Source organism: Leptinotarsa decemlineata, unplaced genomic scaffold (assembly GCF_025532065.1).
Source record: "Leptinotarsa decemlineata unplaced genomic scaffold, Ldec_3_MD MMD2_tig00026314_RagTag_RagTag, whole genome shotgun sequence".
Taxonomy (NCBI): Eukaryota; Metazoa; Arthropoda; class Insecta; order Coleoptera; family Chrysomelidae; genus Leptinotarsa; species Leptinotarsa decemlineata.
In genome coordinates, this window is record NW_027412684.1 from 16894717 (window position 1) to 16915071 (window position 20355).

At 34.5% G+C, this 20355-nt stretch overlaps 2 protein-coding genes across 9 annotated transcripts in view; one reads left to right on the plus strand and one right to left on the minus strand.

The window, feature by feature from the left end:
• Actn (alpha actinin) overlaps positions 1–2262 on the plus strand; it is a 100082-nt gene extending 97820 nt beyond the window's left edge. For all 4 annotated transcript variants that reach the window (XM_023156233.2, XM_023156232.2, XM_023156231.2 and 1 more), the window contains one exon: positions 1344–2262. In XM_023156233.2, the coding sequence (XP_023012001.1) occupies positions 1344–1502 (159 nt within the window). In that variant the 3' untranslated portion in view covers positions 1503–2262. The remainder of the gene's footprint in view (positions 1–1343) is intronic.
• A 1276-nt stretch (positions 2263–3538) lies between these two features.
• Synd (protein kinase C and casein kinase substrate in neurons protein Synd) overlaps positions 3539–20355 on the minus strand; it is a 55844-nt gene continuing 39027 nt past the window's right edge. For 3 of the 5 annotated variants that reach the window (XM_074181709.1, XM_074181708.1, XM_074181707.1), the window contains exons 4-9: positions 12163–12389; positions 9754–9874; positions 9545–9649; positions 8729–8874; positions 8503–8660; positions 3539–4692 (exon numbers count right to left, since the gene is read on the minus strand). In XM_074181709.1, coding sequence (XP_074037810.1) covers positions 4580–4692; positions 8503–8660; positions 8729–8874; positions 9545–9649; positions 9754–9874; positions 12163–12389 — 870 coding nt within the window. In that variant the 3' untranslated portion in view covers positions 3539–4579. Of the gene's footprint in view, positions 4693–7801; positions 7871–8502; positions 8661–8728; positions 8875–9544; positions 9650–9753; positions 9875–12162; positions 12390–20355 lie in introns of all 5 variants that reach the window. The other 2 variants (XM_074181710.1, XM_074181711.1) reach the window with 2 other exon arrangements.

The window sequence follows — 20355 nt, forward strand, 5'->3', positions numbered from 1 at the left end:
TGCGAACATTCAATGGCCTCTTAGTTTCATCAATATAGGATTTTCCGCACTCACAGGGTATCCGGTAAATGCAATGGGGAATGTTCCTCAATTTGGGTTATTACAGCAAATGCATGTTTGAACAAAATAAAGTTGAGTTCAATTCATGAGTTTTTCAAATTTACTTCGAAAAGCATTCAAATTGATGTTTCAAATGTTGGGTTTTAATTTTTAAAGGGATTTGTTTCTAATTCACATATTGGCAACAGCGCCTGTATATCAAGTTGAAATAATTTATACGTACCTAGATATTCTACTTTAAAAAAGGAAAATTATCTTTATAAATCAACAATTTAGGCAAAATATAAATTATAGTTCAATACCACCTCCACAAGCCACATAAATAACAGTTGTTTTGTTATTTATTTATATAGAGGAAGATAGGTTAGGTGCACATATGTCACAGAATGTCTCGGAACTCGGAACATAAGTAAACAGTACAGCACGCTTCTGAAATATGTCATCTTTGTTTGTTTCATACAGGCAACTGATTCATTGTCCTTTATTAGTTATAACCGATGTTGCCAAATGGTGAAATAGAAACAAATCCTTTTAAATGTTGAATGCATTATTTCATTCCTCTTTTTTTAAGTATTTAAATAATTTTTTAAAGAAAAAGTTTGAAATGATAAGTTCAAACTGCTTTGTTTTAGAGCTCTTTTATGAAAACTACTTGATTTTCGTCAGGAGGAACATTCCCTATTCTTGGAATTACAGTCCGCGTTTGGAGCTGAGCTTATGTTCTTGTATCCTCTTGTTGATGCTGCATTACATTTGGTTGTTCTGACGTAAACTGAGCCCCAGGAAGGCAAATGGACTGTGCCTACCAATTATCTTTTAGTGTCTTCAGCGACCAAATTATGATAAAATTTGAATATGAGCATTTTATGAGTATTTAACTGAGTACCAATTGTATAACTGAGTTTTTTATTGTATTAACATGTTGTAAAAGGTTAAATCTTCTTCATTAGTCATTAATATTTGTGATTTTCAGCTTGGTTTATTAATTTGTGCTTTTTCAAAATAGTTGTATTGCACTGTAGAAATTTCAGAACAGTTCTTTGATTGTATACTGTATAAAGTGTCACTATTTGAGGTTATTTTATTATTTACAGTTATGTAGTATGTTGAAAACTTGGTCTGCATTCAGTGATATTGAATAAAGAGAGTTAATCAAAAAATGTACCAGTTAATGACAATCAGATATATTTGTTTAATGTACCTTTCAAATTTGTTGATTTGAAAAATATCCACCAATAGATCAACATATAACAATGAATTGATATTGATCTGTGGTTCCACAGCCGTACATTCTACCCGATGAGCTGAGAAGAGAACTACCGCCCGACCAGGCTGAATACTGCATTCAGCGCATGCCGCCTTTCAAGGGACCCAATGCCGTTCCCGGCGCTCTGGACTACATGTCATTCTCGACAGCATTGTATGGGGAATCGGATCTATAATCGATTCCTCTCGCACCAAACGTACTCGAGGTGATATTATAAGCCATATTAGGGTTGTCAGAATCATATCCCGACGCCTTTACCTTCTTCTTCTCCCGTTCATCATATCATATCTTTGCTGTGTCGAATTTGATCGCTGCACTATCTGTCAGCCTCAGTGTGAGCGAGGCTTGTCAGCTAAACGACGACTTGATCTCGGTCAAGTTGAAACCGAGAAAGTTCTATTGAAAAAATATATCGAATATGTTTATTTATTGTGTATTTTGTAAATTTATTTCGGCTTTGTGTTTTGAATTTTCGTTTCGAGAACGAACGCGGCCCTTCCGATTTTACTTCCTAATTTATTATGTACTTTTTTTGCAAGTGCTCAGATATTTATTTATTTACTAAGCTTGAAGTGTACAGAATATTTTATTTTATTTTATAGGTAAATGCTCTTTATTGCCCTAGACTGTAAGCTCAACGTTTTATCTTTAGTTCAAACTCGAATGTAATAAAGAGCTTTTATTGTTATATTTTTTTGGTTGGAGTTTATTATTTAATGAATATAGTTGTAAAGATTGAAGGTCATACAATATTTGCCCAAAGTATACTAACTTATATCAACAAATGAAATATATTTGATTTGAAATGATGTATTCTTTATTTTGGTTGTACGTTTTTAAGTGTTCGCAGCTATTGCTGTGATGTATACTAGTGCTAGAGAACTTTATATTCATAATTTACACAGCTATCTGAAATATACGTTATTTTACTTTTATCTGTTTTTTACTTGTATCCTTCGCGTGTATCGGTCGTTGAAAACGTGAACTTTCCATTTGGACTGAATTTTATAATACCAAAGTCGATCTTAGGGTCGATTTATCATGAATTTGTCCTTCTTCAAGATACATATGTCGTTTCCGTGAACTCTTAGACTCATTCGGGTTTGCAGTTCGAAAGAATCGGAAACAGTTTTAGACAGTCATCCAACTGATTGAAAGTAGACTCGCGCAAAACTTTTCATGTCTCTACAGTACGATTGCGTTTGACAGTTCAAACATTTCTAGAAAATCAAGTGCATCCCATCTAATGACATTTCTTATGTAGAACAATCTACACGAGTATTCATACAGCGCCATCTCTTTGAAGATCTAAGAACGAAATTGCGTGGCGGTATCTATGTGATGGTAGTTGAAGTAATTTGTGTTTTTAAGTCTCTCTGGAAGATGGCACTGTAAAAACTAATTCTGAAATATTCCATAAGATGGCGACACTTAAAATGGTTCATGAAAGTACTGATAGGTATAGTTCAAGTAAAAGATATAGTGCCCCCTACCTTCCAGCAGTTCCCCTTAAATAACACACACAACGCGGTACTCATCGCTACATTCTCTTGGTCACCGTAACGTGACAAATTTAATTTTATGACTCTTCAGCCAATCATAAAACTCGGTTAGTAAAAATTATCCAATACGAACCGGTAATTCTTCAGTCCACGTGGACTAATTCGTTGCGGCATAATTCCTTTGTATCGGTTTTTTTGGCCTTTGACTTCGCCGACACCTTTAAGATTACTATATCGGTTACTTCGACTATAGTGTACAATTAACAAATATTTAAAAAGATGCCGTTCAATTAATTTCATGAAAACCCGCAAGATGACGCTTTTGATGAGTTATTGACAGTTTTAAAACAAGACGCCATTACAAGTTTTGAAATATTCTAAAGCGATAATGTTAGTTTCAAGAAAGCTGAGAAATAAGGCTTACCACCATTTTTTGAAAATTCCAAAGGATGATGCTTAATTAGTTTATAAAATTTTCCTACGACACCTCTAAAATAATTCATCTATCCTTCAGAAGATGGCGTTGACGATATCAGTTCGCAAAATTGGCTACATTGAAATAGTTCCTCTAAACTTCAAAAGATGGCACTAATACAATTATTCCCATTGTTTGACCAGCCGAGGATTCCAGTAAGTTTCAATAATTTATTACACAAAATATGTTCCCTTAAGTATTGTATTTCTAATAATATGGAATGAAACAAAAAAGTAATTCTAAAATAAACTTTTACTGTATTAATATACACAATTTCTTGTTTCTCAAACAAATCTACTGGATAATAATTTACATACAATTTCTAACTAAGCCTAATGATAGTACAATATTAATTTCCACTGGAAGTGTCTCGATTTATTCAAAATTGTATTTACATGAATGACTATAGCTTCAATACTGATTACTTGAATATAACAGGTTTTCTTCGTGAATCGTGTTCTTTTCAATTACAATGCAGAATGATAAGTAAAAAAAAAACGTGTCTCTATTCAAGTAATCAGTATCCAACAGAAAATGGCCCAAGTCAAGTCTACGCCCAAATCAACATAAATAAAAAGTAACATGGAAGATGGAACTCGAAATTTGCGACAAAATGAGAGAAACAGAATATTATAAATAATAAATAAATTATGACAACTTGTGAAAATGTGAAAATCAACCACAATCAGTATAAAGGGGATTTACAAGACGAACAGTATCTAGAAATTGTTCAGTTCCAGATGAATGTATCATTAATTTCAATAACTCGGAGCTGTTACACAACAATTAGTGGAAAATTAAATGATATCGAAATAAATTGAGCAAGATTATCCTAGTTCCTCCGGAATGTGCATCAAACCTCAGGTTGAAGGAGGGAGAAACTCAAAAAATTATAATTTCGCATTCAGATGGAAAAACAAATTTCTCCTTGGACTAGACGAGACTTCACCGCTATCCTCCAAATACTGATAACTTGTATACTTTCAAAACGAGTCGCAAACTCTATCAACGAGCCATGTCAGCACAGAAAACTCTTCTCCAACTAGCTGCTAACTTTCCTCGATTTCCAGTTAGGACTATAAATTAATGTTACCACATCGACACTGTTCATTAATAATAGTAATTTGTACAGCGTTTCAAAAACGTTCGTCAGCATTCACTCGATTTCATCGACGGTTATATCTAAAATTTTAAGATGAGCAATAGCCCCGTAAATATTTCTCAAAAAATAACAACAAATAATAATAACACTTTTTTCTTCGACACCAAAAGTTTTTATTGCTGCACCACTTCGACGTAATTGGCAGGGTAAAGTCCCACTCTGCCGTCTTTCCTTCCTTTGCACCAACCCTGTTCGTCCTCATCTTCCAATTTATCAAATATGTCTCCTGAAATAATTGAACAATGGATTTCAAGTGATGACTGAGTCAATAATGATATTCGTAATCCTGGAATTTTCAAAATGATTGGAATTTTTTGAAGAGGTTAGTTTTGATTGAAATAAATTGTGAAAAATTTGACGTTTTAGCAGTTTTTTCTTAAACAAGTGAACGGAAATTGTGTGAAGTTATTAAGTTTAAAGTTTCACACTAACAACCTAGATGTCTCTATAGGAACAAACTTTATATTTACTGGCTCCATCTCCATTCCCTAATACTAGCCTTGCATTTATTCTTTTATTGACCTTTTTCCTTTGTTGCTTCCAGACTCACCCAATAAGTAAACACTGTGCTAACATTTATAAAGAAGAGTTCTAAGAATCGGACTTCCATTATCTAAAAAAAGTGTTGCTTTGAAGAATAAAAGACAATAAATAAAAGAAGTATTTAAAACACTAGAACCCATCATATTGTTGAAGTTGATTGGAAATATGAAAATTTTAACAAAATATAATGAAAAACAATGAGAATGAAATATCTGAAGTGTTGCGTTGAAAAAATCACCTATAGGGAGAATTACTGGTTCAAAAAGAAGTTTAAAGATGCTGTATTCATGCTGAACGACACTTTTGGCGGGATATTAATGAAATCAGAAAAATTATAAAAATTTTTCTAACCCAGTTTAATAATTCGTTCCATTTTAGGAACATTTTTAATCTTTACAAATTGGCGTTCTTATACTTTTAGATTTCATTGTTTATTCTCATTTACGTTAATATTTCCATTTTCTACCACATTCACTCAAATATTTTGTTTCCAGTATTTTCTAAACTTATTTTTTCATCTTTTCTTTTCACATCAACATTTTTTTTTGATAATTGAAGCCTGAACTCTTGATATTTGCCAAGAGAAACTTTTGACAACATTCTTATCGCAACCTAGAATTCTGTAGGATAGTTTGGTAACCATGTTTGAGCTACTTAGTGAACAATGTTCATTTAGAGGACACCTGAACAAAATAGGACTGCATATTTGAGAGCTTAGCTGCAAACAATGCATCAAAGAAACAGAGATAGCTCGTCTTGTTTTATGCAAATGTGCGGCAGTTGATCATAGAAGGCTAAGGACTTATGGACCTGTTGAAACTAGTACATAGGCTGCATTGTATACTTGGAATAAATAGATAAGTCAGATGCTACCAAGTAGCAAAAAAATATGTGTAGTGACCTTTATTTATTTCTTCTGATTTCTATATTATTTTTATTGTAATCTCAGCTTTCAAAGGAACTGATATGTATTTACCTCTTTCTCGATATCCTTTTGAGCTTCTCCATGATGGTGAGTTTTCAGTTAGTATACAAATAGAATTTAAACCTGCTTGTTGATTATTTCATCTAGCGATCTATTTTTATCAACTTTTTCCTAATCAAAACTAACCTTCAGTATAGTTGAAGCCTGAGATAGAAAAAAAGCACTTCACAAATTTTAAAATCAGAACTAAGCAGATAGATAAACACTGCAGAAAATGTTTCATTGGTGCCTAATAGAATTGAGACTTCACAAAGTGAACCAGGGCCGTACCCAGAGGGGGGTTAGAGGGGTCAGAAACCCCCCCGAAATATCCCAAATACTGCGTCCTTTTTCATAATTTACGGGCATGTTTTATTTTTAAATATATTCAAAGCTTTTTGTTGAAAAACGCACAAATTTTTGGAATCTAATAACAATAATCTCACTAATAAATCAGTACCCCCAGTTCTACTTCTGTCTGATGGTGTCATCCACCATCGCCTAATTTTTTTGATTTTTCATTTTTCAATAAACTATTAATCAATAAAAAATAGTATTGATTGTAACCAACTCCAGACATTTTCTCGCGAATATTTGATGCGCTTTGAGCACGCAAGCATTCCCAACGATTCAAGTTTGCAAATTATGGCCTGAGCGCTCATAACTTGAGCATGCTTCATCATTTTCAAAATCTATGATTGCAAGTGAATTTGTTGTAAGTCTCTGTTTTCTGGAAAGCGTTTTCTCCTTCACAATTACACTCTGCAAAATCCTACAGTCTCCTCTTTTTGATTTAGTGTCAAGTATAGATCATATCGAGAATGTTGTTCAAATCATTGAAAATTTTCGAACCAACATTGAGGCCCAATTCTCAAAAATGTTCGAAACAGCAAAGTCAATATTAGACGAGGTTCATGAAGAGATTCGTATACCACGATTGACATCCGTTCAAAGATATCGCAGCAATTTCCAAGCAAACGATCCAGAACGATATTTTCGTATAACTGTAGCTGTTCCAGTTTTGGACGATTTCATTGGCCAACTGAAAAGTAGATTTGTGGACAACAATAATATTCTATCCGGCCTATACTGCTTATTACCGTCTGTTTGCTGTGACAAATCACTGGACCTAGAAAACTTGGCTATGCACAAAAATGAAGTTGATCTGAGCTTATTGCAGAGTGAGTATGAACTTTGGAAAATTTGTTGAAGACGAAGAGATGAATCAGATCGACCATCATGTGTGATTGAGGCTCTTGGAGAGTGCAATGCTGAACTCTACCCAAATATTTTTATGTTATTAAACATTTATGCAACTTTGCCGGTGACAACATGACCAGAGAAATCATTTTCTACACTGAAGAGGCTTAAATCTTATCTAAGGAACTCCTGTGGCCCGGATCGACTCACTGGATTAGCTCTTATGTCTATTCATAGAGACATTGACATTCCCACCGACAAAGTCATAAATATTTTTGCAAATCAAAAAAGAAAATTGGACTTTGTTTTGTGAAGAATTTTTCATGAGTAATACATATTCGAAACCTTTATATTTAACATTTTAATTAAAAAAATCTTATTATTTCCGAGTGTAAACTTATTTAATACCACACCATATCAACAAATGAAAATCATCTTAGAAATCAAGTTACTTGTATCAACACTTCAATTATTTTTCGCCCACTGCGGGGGCGATCATTTCCCTTACTTGATATAGTATCCTGCATTCGGATATGTCATACATATTATATTAACCCCCCCCGAAATAAAAATCTGCGTACGGCCCTGAAGTGAACTGCCACAGAAGCTAAATGATACTCAAACTTACATATTTACTAACTAAAATGTTACTCCTATTGTAAAATGTGTTCCTATTTAGATGGTGTGTTTTTGAGTGCTGGAAAAGATGAAGAAAATCTCGAAAACGAAATAAATTTCAGCCTCCTAGGGTTAGACATTCACAGATTCAAGAAACCCAAAAATGCAAAAAAGGGTTCAACAGTATTGTCCCAGATATGCTTTAGAAAAATGAGAATTTCATAATTTTACAAACTCTATTATTAATTTGTGATTCAAGTAAAAGAAAATGGTTTGTTTTCTTTAGATATTCAATGAAAAACATGAATTTAAATAGAGTTTTAGGACAAAAACTTCCCATTCCCAGACAACACAACGAACATCCAATTGATAGGTAAGTACTGTAAATCCAAGTTATCTAAAATATATCTTATGGACATCCGAACCTGGACATCTATAAGATATCGTATATTTTTTGGATATCCATTCCAGGTGCACCGGGGAATTCCATGTTATGCCCTGAAATATTTCGATCTGAATTGGACATGAACTGGATATCTGTAAGATATCCCCCAGTGGACTTGGAATGAATATTCTTCGGTGGATATTCTATGGACATCCACGGGATATCTGATGTTATCTGAATTAGTTTCTGTGTTAATAAAAGGATATTTTTTGGTACATTGTGGGACTGCCAATAAACATAAAAAAGCAATAACATAGAAAAATTACCTGTTTTGAAACTTAGCTCATCATTCTCAGCTCCTTCATAGTCATAAAGAGCCTTGACTGGTACACCAGGTTCGCCGTTATCCACCAAGGCATCCCCTTCTTCCCAGTCCTCTTCGTCGAAGGGATTAGAGTCGTTCGCTTTGTTGGACGAGCCGTTGCTAGAAAAAACACAAAAAAATATAGTTTTTCAATACTTCGGTACCATTTTTGCCAATATCAAACTTACGTAATCGTCGATACCCTATTCGATGGGCTCTCGTTATTCTTCTCCGTGATCGACTTGACGGTTTCTTTTCCTTGTGCTGGTGGGCCGGAGTTGTTTGGTTTAGCAGCTGCCGCTTTCTTTACCGACTTCTGTGTTGAGGAGTAATCCTAGATAAAAAAAATTGACACATCATAAAATGATTTGAAATTCTTTACTGTCATGTGAAGGAAATGTTCAGGGTAAAGATCGCAAAGGTGTAAAATATTCTTTTGCTGAAAAATGGAAAACAACAAACAAATTCAAGACACACATTATTGATTCTGACATTCTTTGAACTGAAGATTATTATTATTATATCTGTTCAACACATAGGCAAGTTTATCATAAAAGTTTAGCAAAGATTTGGTAAGTCTCTCTGATAGATTTTTATGATAAACACTTTCTTTTTGTTTTGTCTTTGACGAAGATATTTCAATAATTTTCAACTAAGGCAGTAGATATATTTCTTTCTTTCCATATCAAGTTAGAAGTGTTAAAACCATTATTACCGTTGAGACTACAGAAGTAGAATTAGTCCCTTCTAGAGAGCACAACTACAGTTAGTTCAATACCTTCGAAACCCACAAGACTTTTTTTTTGTGAATACAGTTAATGCCTGAAATAAATAAAATTCAACCTGCCAGAGTGTTTGGAGAGTCCTTTCGATACCAGAAATGAATGAATCAAACATGAAAACCGAAAGATACTGTTAGAAGAAAACCCAAAAAACTCCAAATTAAACGACTCACCAAACTCTCTGTTTAAAAAAATATCAACGAAAAATAATGAAAAGCATACATGCAAGTCCTCTCCGACTGGTCTCTGGTGTATTAACGTGATGCCGGACGGTGAGGAATCTTTGGATTTGCCCTTGTGGATGTCTCTGAATTCCTCCGTGTAATCCTAGGGGGAAAACATGCAGTCACAAAACGAAACGAACTCAAAAATAAAAATCCAACAATTCGGAACACGACTAAGCCCATGCACTTGAAAGGCCGGGGACTTACCTCGAATTGGGGCCAGTTCATGGCCATGTTGACCCCGTGGTTGTTTGACCACCATTTCAAGTCTTTCTCGTAGTCGGCGTTATTTATCGTGTGGTACAGTTCTTCGTATATCTGGTTCAACCTTGAAAAGTATTTATTTGAATGAGGGCCATCCTAATATATACAAATATTCAAACTTTTTTTAAATAATTTTGTTTTTATGAACTCACAGTTGGGACGACGAAAGAATACACATCAATGTTATACGATTATTTCATTTTAAATTCTTTTTTTCTTCAAGTGAAATATTATTATAATTGAATTAATATTTTCAATATCAAGTGAAGCATTCTTGATTTTGTTGGTAACTATCATTGCCTCGTTTTTGGACACATTCAGTTTCAGTTTATTAATTTACAGATACCAACTTATTTGAACATCCATTAGTGTTATATTTATTTTTTGAACAGCTTTCTCTGTAAGAGGTTTGTTAGAAAAATGAGGTGAATAACGATTTTCTTTTTTTTAAGTTGGTACACTTGTTCTGAACAAATGTTCACAGTTTCAGCTGTTTAGCATGTTTACTTGAATATCCCTTTTTCTACATTGGCTCACCTAATATCAATCATGGAATTGGAACGATATCACTGGTGTTAGAAAAATGGTACTAATAGTAAGTTCAATTCGAAAGTCTCATACAATGAAGTCGCATCAATGTAATCAAAACATGGTTTTACATTCAAAACGTTTTGAAATGGTTGCTTCACATTAAATCTGCGATATTTCGAAAGCCACACTACAGCTACTAGACTAAGTCATGGCAAGTGGGAGAAATCGTATTTGCGCAAAGTTTGGGTCGGTATTAAGAATATGTTTATGCTGAATACGGTCCTGAATTTGGATGTTTACGGCTTGAATAATCCAACAGACATAACAGATTTCTACACATTTACTGCTCATCTTGAGGGGATTCTCACTGGCCATGACTTAGTCCGGCAGCTGTACATGTTGTTAAGAAACCTACATAACCTCAAATCCCTCTAAGTTTGTTAACAGGATCAAGTGTTTGAAAATGTTCCTACTGTAGATCGGATAATACAGGAGAGTTGGCGTCGTACACTCAGGGTCAGTATCTTTGATTATGTCTTAAGTCTTTGAACGGTCGCACAAGTAGCTAGAGAAAGGAGGTCCACCACAACAGAGCCTGACCACGACAAGGTTTTCTACATTAAGAGGCTGCCTGGTGTCATCTCCAAGTGAGCAAGTGGCTTCAGAGTAATACATCCTTTCGACACATACCTTTGGAGGTCTCTTACCTCCATGGGTAATACCTCACCCCCGCTTCAGAGCGGGCATGTTAGTTAACTTGTTATAAAAATAAAATTAACAACCGACATGGAGCGTGAAAAAAGAAAAAAAAACAGCAGTTTTTCCTTCTTCTTAAAAAAAAACACGAAGCTATGTGTTTCGTTTTTTCTGCCCTAAACAGTTCAATAAAGTAGCACGCACATGATACAGAGTTAAAGTAAACAAACTATACTATAATTATAGTGGGATTACGAAAGATATATGAAAATTTAATGATTACCGGTTAATTGTTGTAGTCTGTATCATTTTAATGATATTTAAGTAGCACATTATCTTTGATGACGCTCTTTACTGTACTGTCTATTTTTACATTCGATAGTGGTAGATGATTATTCCTTTTTCCAGCTCACGAAACAATAAAATGTCCTAGATTCGATGTGTACAAAAAATAGTTAACAAAGCTTTGATACATGACAAATATTTGAGGTTTCAAGTAAATTCTGCACTGAGCAATATGAATCTACTTTTCAATATTCAATTTTCGAGTTACAAAATTATACCCAACTCAACTTAAAGTTGTACCACTAGTCTCACATTCAATATTCTTTTTCCTATCCCGTCAACAGCACAAATTATAATTCTTTATAATAGCAAAAAATATTTCAATCATTTCCCCCTTTCAATCAGAAAGTTAACCTGCTACAATAAGCTTCGAAAAAGAGTAAAAAAAATCTGCTAGATAAAGCTTATTATATTATTGAGAAAAATTTTTACTACAGACTTCTACCATGGACTTTTTGAAGTATGCTTGAGCTATATCAATATCTTGTTTTAATTCTTGGCCTTTATTTTAATGTTTCAGATTGTCTTAGTTCTTAAGCCTGCTTTGTCAACAAAACCTAAACTTTTATGACAATGAAGCATTTCTGACTCTGACTCAGGAGATCAAGTTATTCGATGAAACTTTGAAAATCGTCAATTCAACAGTTCTATCAAAAACTGCAAATTTCATCCAATTACCAACTAGAAATATTAAATAGAAAAAGATTTTTCAGACACACATTCACATACAGTGATTAAGAAAGGAATAAAATATTCAAAATTAAATTTTTGTTTACTTACGTTGGATCCTGCGATATATTGAGGTATTTATGTATTTCGAATAGAGACGATTTAATAAAATTCAGCCTTTGCGCCTCCATTTCTTGGCACTTGTCGAAAACCACAGTCATGTCTTCCATGTATTTGGGGTTGTACTGGTTTATTTCCTGCAGAGCTATTTCATATTTTTCTCTGCCCTTCTGTACTTCTTCTTTGGACTTCTGGACTCTGTCTTGCATTTTTTTTACCTGAATAATACGATATTTCCACAATTGTCACAAGAGTTAACTTAGTGATGAGAGATTGACAAGTAGAGATACATATAATTTCCACAAAGAGGAGTCAATAGATATACTTTAAATTCCAGATATTACAATATACCGATATTCCTTACTAGCGACTACTAAGAACGGACGTTCACAAACGTGATGAGTCAGTCAGACGCCTAAAGAACCTTTTGTCGACTCTACAAGGGCTGATGATTCTAAGTGTGATTTTTTAAGAGGTATAGGACTTGATTCTCAAAGCAACACAAAAAATTTGAAAAAATTGATGAAATCTTTATTGGAATCCATTCGCAAAATTTTCCACGTAGTGGAGTAACAGAGCCCCAATTGCTGCGAACGGCGGCGAATCGACATTTCACGGTCATCACGAACACTGGCGGATACAGCCGCAATATTTTCTTCGGTCCTCACTCTACGTATGCGTGTTGGTGGTTTAATGTCCAATAATGTAAACTGGGTTCGAAATTTAGTCTTAAGCTTCCGAATAGCTCCCTCAGTAGGCCGACGAAACTGCCCATAAATTGGAAGAAGTGCATGATGCACTTTCTTCGCCGAGCATGAATTTTGACAATAAAATTCAATCATTTGCAAGCGTTGTTCATTCGTAAGTCGATTCATGGTTAAATTATGGACTAAACCGAACAAGTTTGACAATGACACAAGACACGATTCACGCGTGATCTGTCAAAAACAGTGTTGTCAAAAAAATACCAGCAAAAAGATAACTCATTACATAATTTTGTAATTTGTAAGATATTTCTGACATGATATCAACATCTTACCCACGTACCTAGCGGTTTTCAAGGGTGCTGAGCTTATTAAAACGATTTTTTTCTTGAGTATCATTATTCAAGAGTTATTTAAGGTCAAATATTCAAGGGAGGATTAGGTCACATTTTCGCATCTCTCAGTTTTTCAAAACACCGACTGAGGACCAATTTGGTCGTTTTGTCATCAGTGATAATTAAACTATGTCATCTATAATGTCAAGATGAAACATTTCTTAGCTCACTGCTAGTTTCACCTCATTTGGAAGTTTGTTATAATATGTGAATTAACGTGGATACATTTTCTTATCACATTCTGGGTACCTATTGGTATTCTCGATATAACGGGTGATTTTTTTGAGGTTAGGATTTTCATGCATTAGTATTTGACAGATCACGCGGGATTTCAGACATGGTGCAAAGAGAAAGATGCTCAGTATGCTTTGACATTTCATCATGAATAGACTTACTAACGAGCAACGCTTGCAAATCATTGAATTTTATTACCAAAATCAGTGTTCGGTTCGAAATGTGTTTCGCACTTTACGCCCGATTTATGGTCTACATAATCGACCAAGTGAGCAAACAATTAAATCGATTGTGACCAAGTTTCGCACTCAGTTTACTTTATTGGACATTAAACCAACCACACGAATGCGTAAAGTGCGTACAGAAGAGAATATTGCGTCTGTTTCTGAGAGTGTTGCTGAAGACCGTGAAATGTCGATTCGTCGCCGTTCGCAGCAATTGGGTTTGTGTTATTCGACCACATGGAAGATTTTACGCAAAGATCTTGGTGTAAAACCGTATAAAATACAGCTCCTGCAAGAACTGAAGTCGAATGATCTGCCACAACGTCGAATTTTCAGTGAATGGGCCCTAGAAAAGTTGGCAGAAAATCCGCTTTTTTATCGACAAATTTTGTTCAGCGATGAGGCTCATTTCTGGTTGAATGGCTACGTAAATAAGCAAAATTGCCGCATTTGGAGTGAAGAGCAACCAGAAGCCGTTCAAGAACTGCCCATGCATCCCGAAAAATGCACTGTTTGGTGTGGTTTGTACGCTGGTGGAATCATTGGACCGTATTTTTTCAAAGATGCTGTTGGACGCAACGTTACGGTGAATGGCGATCGCTATCGTTCGATGCTAACAAACTTTTTGTTGCCAAAAATGGAAGAACTGAACTTGGTTGACATGTGGTTTCAACAAGATGGCGCTACATGCCACACAGCTCGCGATTCTATGGCCATTTTGAGGGAAAACTTCGGAGAACAATTCATCTCAAGAAATGGACCGGTAAGTTGGCCACCAAGATCATGCGATTTGACGCCTTTAGACTATTTTTTGTGGGGCTACGTCAAGTCTAAAGTCTACAGAAATAAGCCAGCAACTATTCCAGCTTTGGAAGACAACATTTCCGAAGAAATTCGGGCTATTCCGGCCGAAATGCTCGAAAAAGTTGCCCAAAATTGGACTTTCCGAATGGACCACCTAAGACGCAGCCGCGGTCAACATTTAAATGAAATTATCTTCAAAAAGTAAATGTCATGGACCAATCTAACGTTTCAAATAAAGAACCGATAAGATTTTGCAAATTTTATGCGTTTTTTTTTTTTAAGTTCTCAAGCTCCTAAAAAATCACCCGTTATAATATGTATTGTGAACTATGTTTGAATGCTTTAAGAGTAATGAAATGATAAACTCGGCTTGATAAACACAGCACACCTGAGAATATAGAATGAGGGTGCAATTAAGATTTTATAATTACTAAAAGTTGACACTGAAAATGTCGTATAATTGATTGCCTCGGAATTCAACTTCCGTTGAAAGCAGGGTATTTTCTTATCATTTGATAGAATTTTCTGGTGGAAAAATTCAACAATAGCCGACTTAGATGTATCAAGTTAGTTCTTTCAACACAAATCAAATAGGCTTGATGACTGATAAGGACAGATACACTGAAAACAGCAACGTCCTTGGCTAATACCGCGACCGATACTGGATTATATCCAAAAGATGTTCCTCATTCATTTCATATCTTGAATATCGTTCGGAAAGGAAAACTTTAACGAAAAAACCCATTAAAATATTTTATAATGAAAATAAAAGACACATTAATAGTGATTTACTGTAATTTCCTGGTTTGCTTATTGTTAATTCATTTATCGTGTCGATAATAATTTTAAATAGACGTCAGCTATATTACCTATGCAAATCATGAGTGAAGTGCTTCTGTGTGTAAATGAAGATAAAATTGCACGTCCGAATCACACCTACAAGTAACAATTCTGTCATTGTTGCATAAACAATGTTTTTTTCGTCAACAATTACAACATCCACCAATTATATTGTTACACTCACCATTTGCGTCTTCTTGTACAGCAGATTGCAAAAAAATACAGGACGTGAAATAATTATTTTCAGAGTAACAATACAAAGCATTCATATAATAGTTAAAAATACTGTTGGTATCAGATATTTGCTGGTGAGAGAGTTTGAATATTATCAGTTGATTCAAATTTTAATTGAAATCTGAACCAATTGATAATTCCCATATCCACAAACAAATACAATGATTTGAAAATGAACAATGAGATGACAACCGAAATGTCAAGTAGGAGACAGTTGTCAAATGAGTGAAAACTGAAAACTTCAGACAAATAACAGACATATTTTAGGGTTTCAAATTTGAGGGAGAATATTTGGATGTTCATTGCAAGAATTTGCAGGCTCGCAATATTAAAACCAAAGCAAAACAAACTGGAGTAAAACTGTTGAATAACTGAATGAAATGAGTTATCAAATTATACTGAAGTCGATTTGGAACTTTTAGAAAGAACTTTGGAAGGGTCAATCGAGAGCTCCACGACAAGATAACATGAAGGTCTTACCAGATTTAGCTAGCTATACATCAACAAAAGAAAATTGTGAATCTATGATCGATCGAAGGAGATACATATAAAAAAAGTTAATAGAGAATGTAAAAATTAACAAATCATGAGTTAAATTCCAGGGAGAAACTCTCTCAAGAAACAACATTTTTGTTTTAATTTGAAATAATAAGTTGCATTGAATTAATAAGTTGCATTAGCAACAAAAAATTTATATTTCGTTAATACAATATTGAAAACATATGACATTGACAGTAATATAGCTTTTGTAGAATGCCTATTTCTGCTAGGAATCCGATGACATTTCCAAAGTTACATTGCTCTAGAACAGGGGTCTCCAAACTTTGAAGCCTTCGGGCCATAATGATTTTTTCAGTTTGTTCCAAGGGCCAATTTCTGCCCTTAACTATATTTCTAGACTAGGATAGTCGCAAAGTGCGTGATCTAAGCAAACTTTCTTTGCATTTCAATTATTATTGTGTATTATGACACTTAACGACATCTAGTGGCGAGTAGTGGTACTACGTACTATCTTTTTCAGCTACCCGCTAGGTGGCATTAGGCGTAATTAAATATTTGGAATTACCCCGTTGGTTCGAGAAAGTTCTGGTTCTAGCTAGTGTATTCCGATCACCTCGAAATGGCAGTAATAATTGCATATAAAAAGGCTAGCAGCGCAACTGCGAGTTAGTCTGCGTAGGAAAGACGTAGGAAGCGAAACTGTCTATTGTGAAATAAAGTAACACCCGTCAATAAAAGAATTTTGATTTGACCTATTGTTTTTATGTGTGATTTGTTATTATGAAAAAGAAGCGAAAAATCGACAGTGAATGCAGAACGTTCAAAGAAAAATTGAATTTTCAGTATTTTGTGAGTCGAGTCCAGTAATAAGGCGCTATGTTTAATTTGTAATGAAACCATAGTTGTTCTCAAAGACTATAACATTAAACGACACTATGAATCGAAACATCTTCAAAGTTACTCCAAGTATACAGGAAGTTTGCGGAAGGAAAAATTTGAAGCTTTGAAACGCGGACTCAAATCGCAGCAATCTTTGTTTACCAAAGAGAAATACTGAACAAGAGTCTGCAACTCGCGCCAGCTTTCGTGTGGCTCTTGAAATCGGAAAACGTGGCAAACCATTCACCGATGGAGAAATGATAAAAGAATGCTTGATTGCAGTAGCCGAAGAAATATGCCCCGAAAAAGTAAATTTATTTAAAAGTGTCAGTTTGTCAGCAAACACCGTAGCTCGGAGGGTGCAAGACATCGCAGAAAATATATCATCTCAGCTGTCTGACAAAAATGGACATCATGAGTGGTTTTCTCTAGCATTGGATGAGTCAACGGATGTGTCAGATACTGCTCAGGTGTTGATTTTTATTCGCGGAGTAGATAAAAGCTATGAAGTGTATGAAGAACTTCTTGATATTGATAGTATTCACGGCACGACAACTGGGGCAGATATTTTTAAGGCAGTTGAAAATGCCATTAATAAAAAGAACCTTCGATGGAGAAATTTGAAATCTATAACAACTGATGGAGGCAAAAATATGTACGGTAAAAATAAAGGAGTGGTTGCACTTGTGTCAAAGGCTGTAGAAAATGATGGTGGTTCAAAACCATTAGTCTTATATCATTCATCAACAGAAGTTCTAAAACCAGTCATATCGGTTGTTAACTTCATCAGATCCACTGGGCTGAATCACCGAAAATTCCGCGAGTTTATTCAACAGATTGGAGAAAATGATTTACCATATCATACTGCCGTACGCTGGCTTAGTTGCGGAAAAGTCCTTAGGCGCTTTTTTGAACTTCGAGCAGAGATCGAAATTTTTTCAAATGAGAAGCAGCACCCTTTTGCCGATTTAGAAAATAGTGAATGGATGTGTTTTCATTGTATTTTAGAGTTTTCGACTCGGAAATGAACTACCTTAAATTTCGAAGTTTTTCATAATTACCCATGGTGGAAAAATTCAGTTGAGATAACTTTTTCATGGGGTGATCAATTGCTATGATTGTAGGAATAAGTAACTGAAAAACTACCACTGAAAAATAATATACCGACGCCTATGTCGAGGCGGGAATTCCTTCTCTGTGCTGTTCCAATTGGTATTGGAAATACTATACTCTACTTTTTTTTATAGTTTTATCTGTCAATTGCTCTTTGTTTAAAATAACTTCAAATTACAGAGTGAACCTAATTTTATGCTCGGCAGTGTATATGTTTTATAGAGGTATGTACAAAGAGGAACATTGTAAACATAATCAGGACCAAGCAAAGTCTATATAAAAATAATAAATGCGAAATGAACAAGACCACAGAGGTTGGAGATACTTTAGAAGTTGAACAGAAATGTATCGTAAATATGCTACAGGTTCTTCGTTGCTAAAATTCAAATTTAAAAAAAAAGAAAAACGCTACAAAAAAAAGGCACTAGAGAATATAAAAATTGTTAAAATCTGCTAAGTAGATGATATAATGGTTGCCCTGAAACAACACTAAAGAAGGCAAAGACTAAGATAATTAGGAAGAAAAAAACCACAATTAAAAAATTGTCTAAACCTCGCCAATGAGACATAACATTTTTACTGGCATCCCTTTTTATAATGCTACAACCCAAGCAGGTAATTTCACCCTGATTATATTGTATTCTGCAAAGATCCCCAAAAGCAGTGAAGGTTTAGTACATAAACAGTTCTGAAGGGTCCATGAAAATCGTACAGGTACCCCAGAATGTAGCAAATCACTTTGTTGCATATTTTAATACCATTCCCACACTACTGGCTAGCAATGTTAAAGAATCATCAGAATAACCCACACTTAGATACTTCAATCCTTCTACTTTTTCATTTAAACCAACAACAGAACCAGAAATAAATGATATAATGAAAAACCTAAAATCCTCTCAATCTACTGGTAATGATGAAATAAGTCCCAATCTTTTAAAAAAGTGTTCGTCATTTATTGTAGGCCCACTAACTTTTGCCATCAACTGCTCGTTGGAAGAAGGTATTTACCCAGATAGCTTAAAAATTGGAAAAATAAAACCTATACATAAAAATGGAAATAAAACCCAAGTTGAAAATTACAGGCCCATCACTGTCCCCAGTGCTTTTGCAAAGGTTTATGAAAAATGGGTGTCAAATTCAGTCGTTTCATTCTTTGATCTTCATAAGCTATTCAATGAAAATCAATTTGGTTTTAGAAAGGGACGTTCAACAACACAAGCTATAATAAAACTACTAAATGAGCTATATAATAGTCTAGATATGGGTAATCGAACTCTGGGTATTTTCTTAGATCTAAGTAAGGCATTTGATCTTGTAGACCACAGAATTCTACTAGACAAATTGGAAAAGTATGGTTTTAGGGGAAACTCACGTAGATGGTTTGAAAGTTATCTCCAAAATCGAACACAATACGTTGATATAGATCAGTATCAATCTAAACGTTTAAAGTATACTATTGGAGTACCACAAGGCTCTATTTTGGGACCTCTACTTTATATAATTTATGTCAATGACTTTGAAGGAAATTTTGTAATGTATGCGGATGACACTACACTACTGGTTAGTGGTAAGAATGTTACATCCACAGTAGACCTGGCTCACAGGGAAATTTTAAAAACCCAGGACTGATTTTCTAGCAAGAAATTGATCTGCAATGATAAAAAATCATTCTTCCTAAGATTTAGTTATACCCCAAATGGTCATGATCACAGTTTACTGTTAAAATCACAGCACGGTTTAATGAAACAGGTGAATTCAATAAAATTTCTAGGACTTACTCTCACTGAAGATTGTAAATGGAATCAACATATTAATGAAATATGTAAAAAAAAATAACGCCTATGTGTTACTGTATCTATCAACTCAGTAAAATTATAGATTAGTCGGTGGTACTCATGTACTATCATGCCCAATTACACTCAACAATATCATATAGTATAGTAGCTTGGGGCCTATCACGTGAGGCACAAAGGATATTTATTTTACAGAAGAGAGCTGTCAGAAACATTCAGAGTGTAAATAGACGTACTAGCTGCAGAGATCTATTCAAAGTTTTGAGAATATTAACTCTCCCATGCATGTATATGTACCAGCTGTTGATTTCTGTAAAATCGGATCAGCGACCTTTTACCTTCTTAAACGAAAATAATTACGGCACAAGAAATTCAACATTGTTAGAAATACCAAATAATAGACTGGCTAGATCAGAATCAAGTCCAATTTTCATGGGTATCAGGCTATTTAACAAATTGCCGA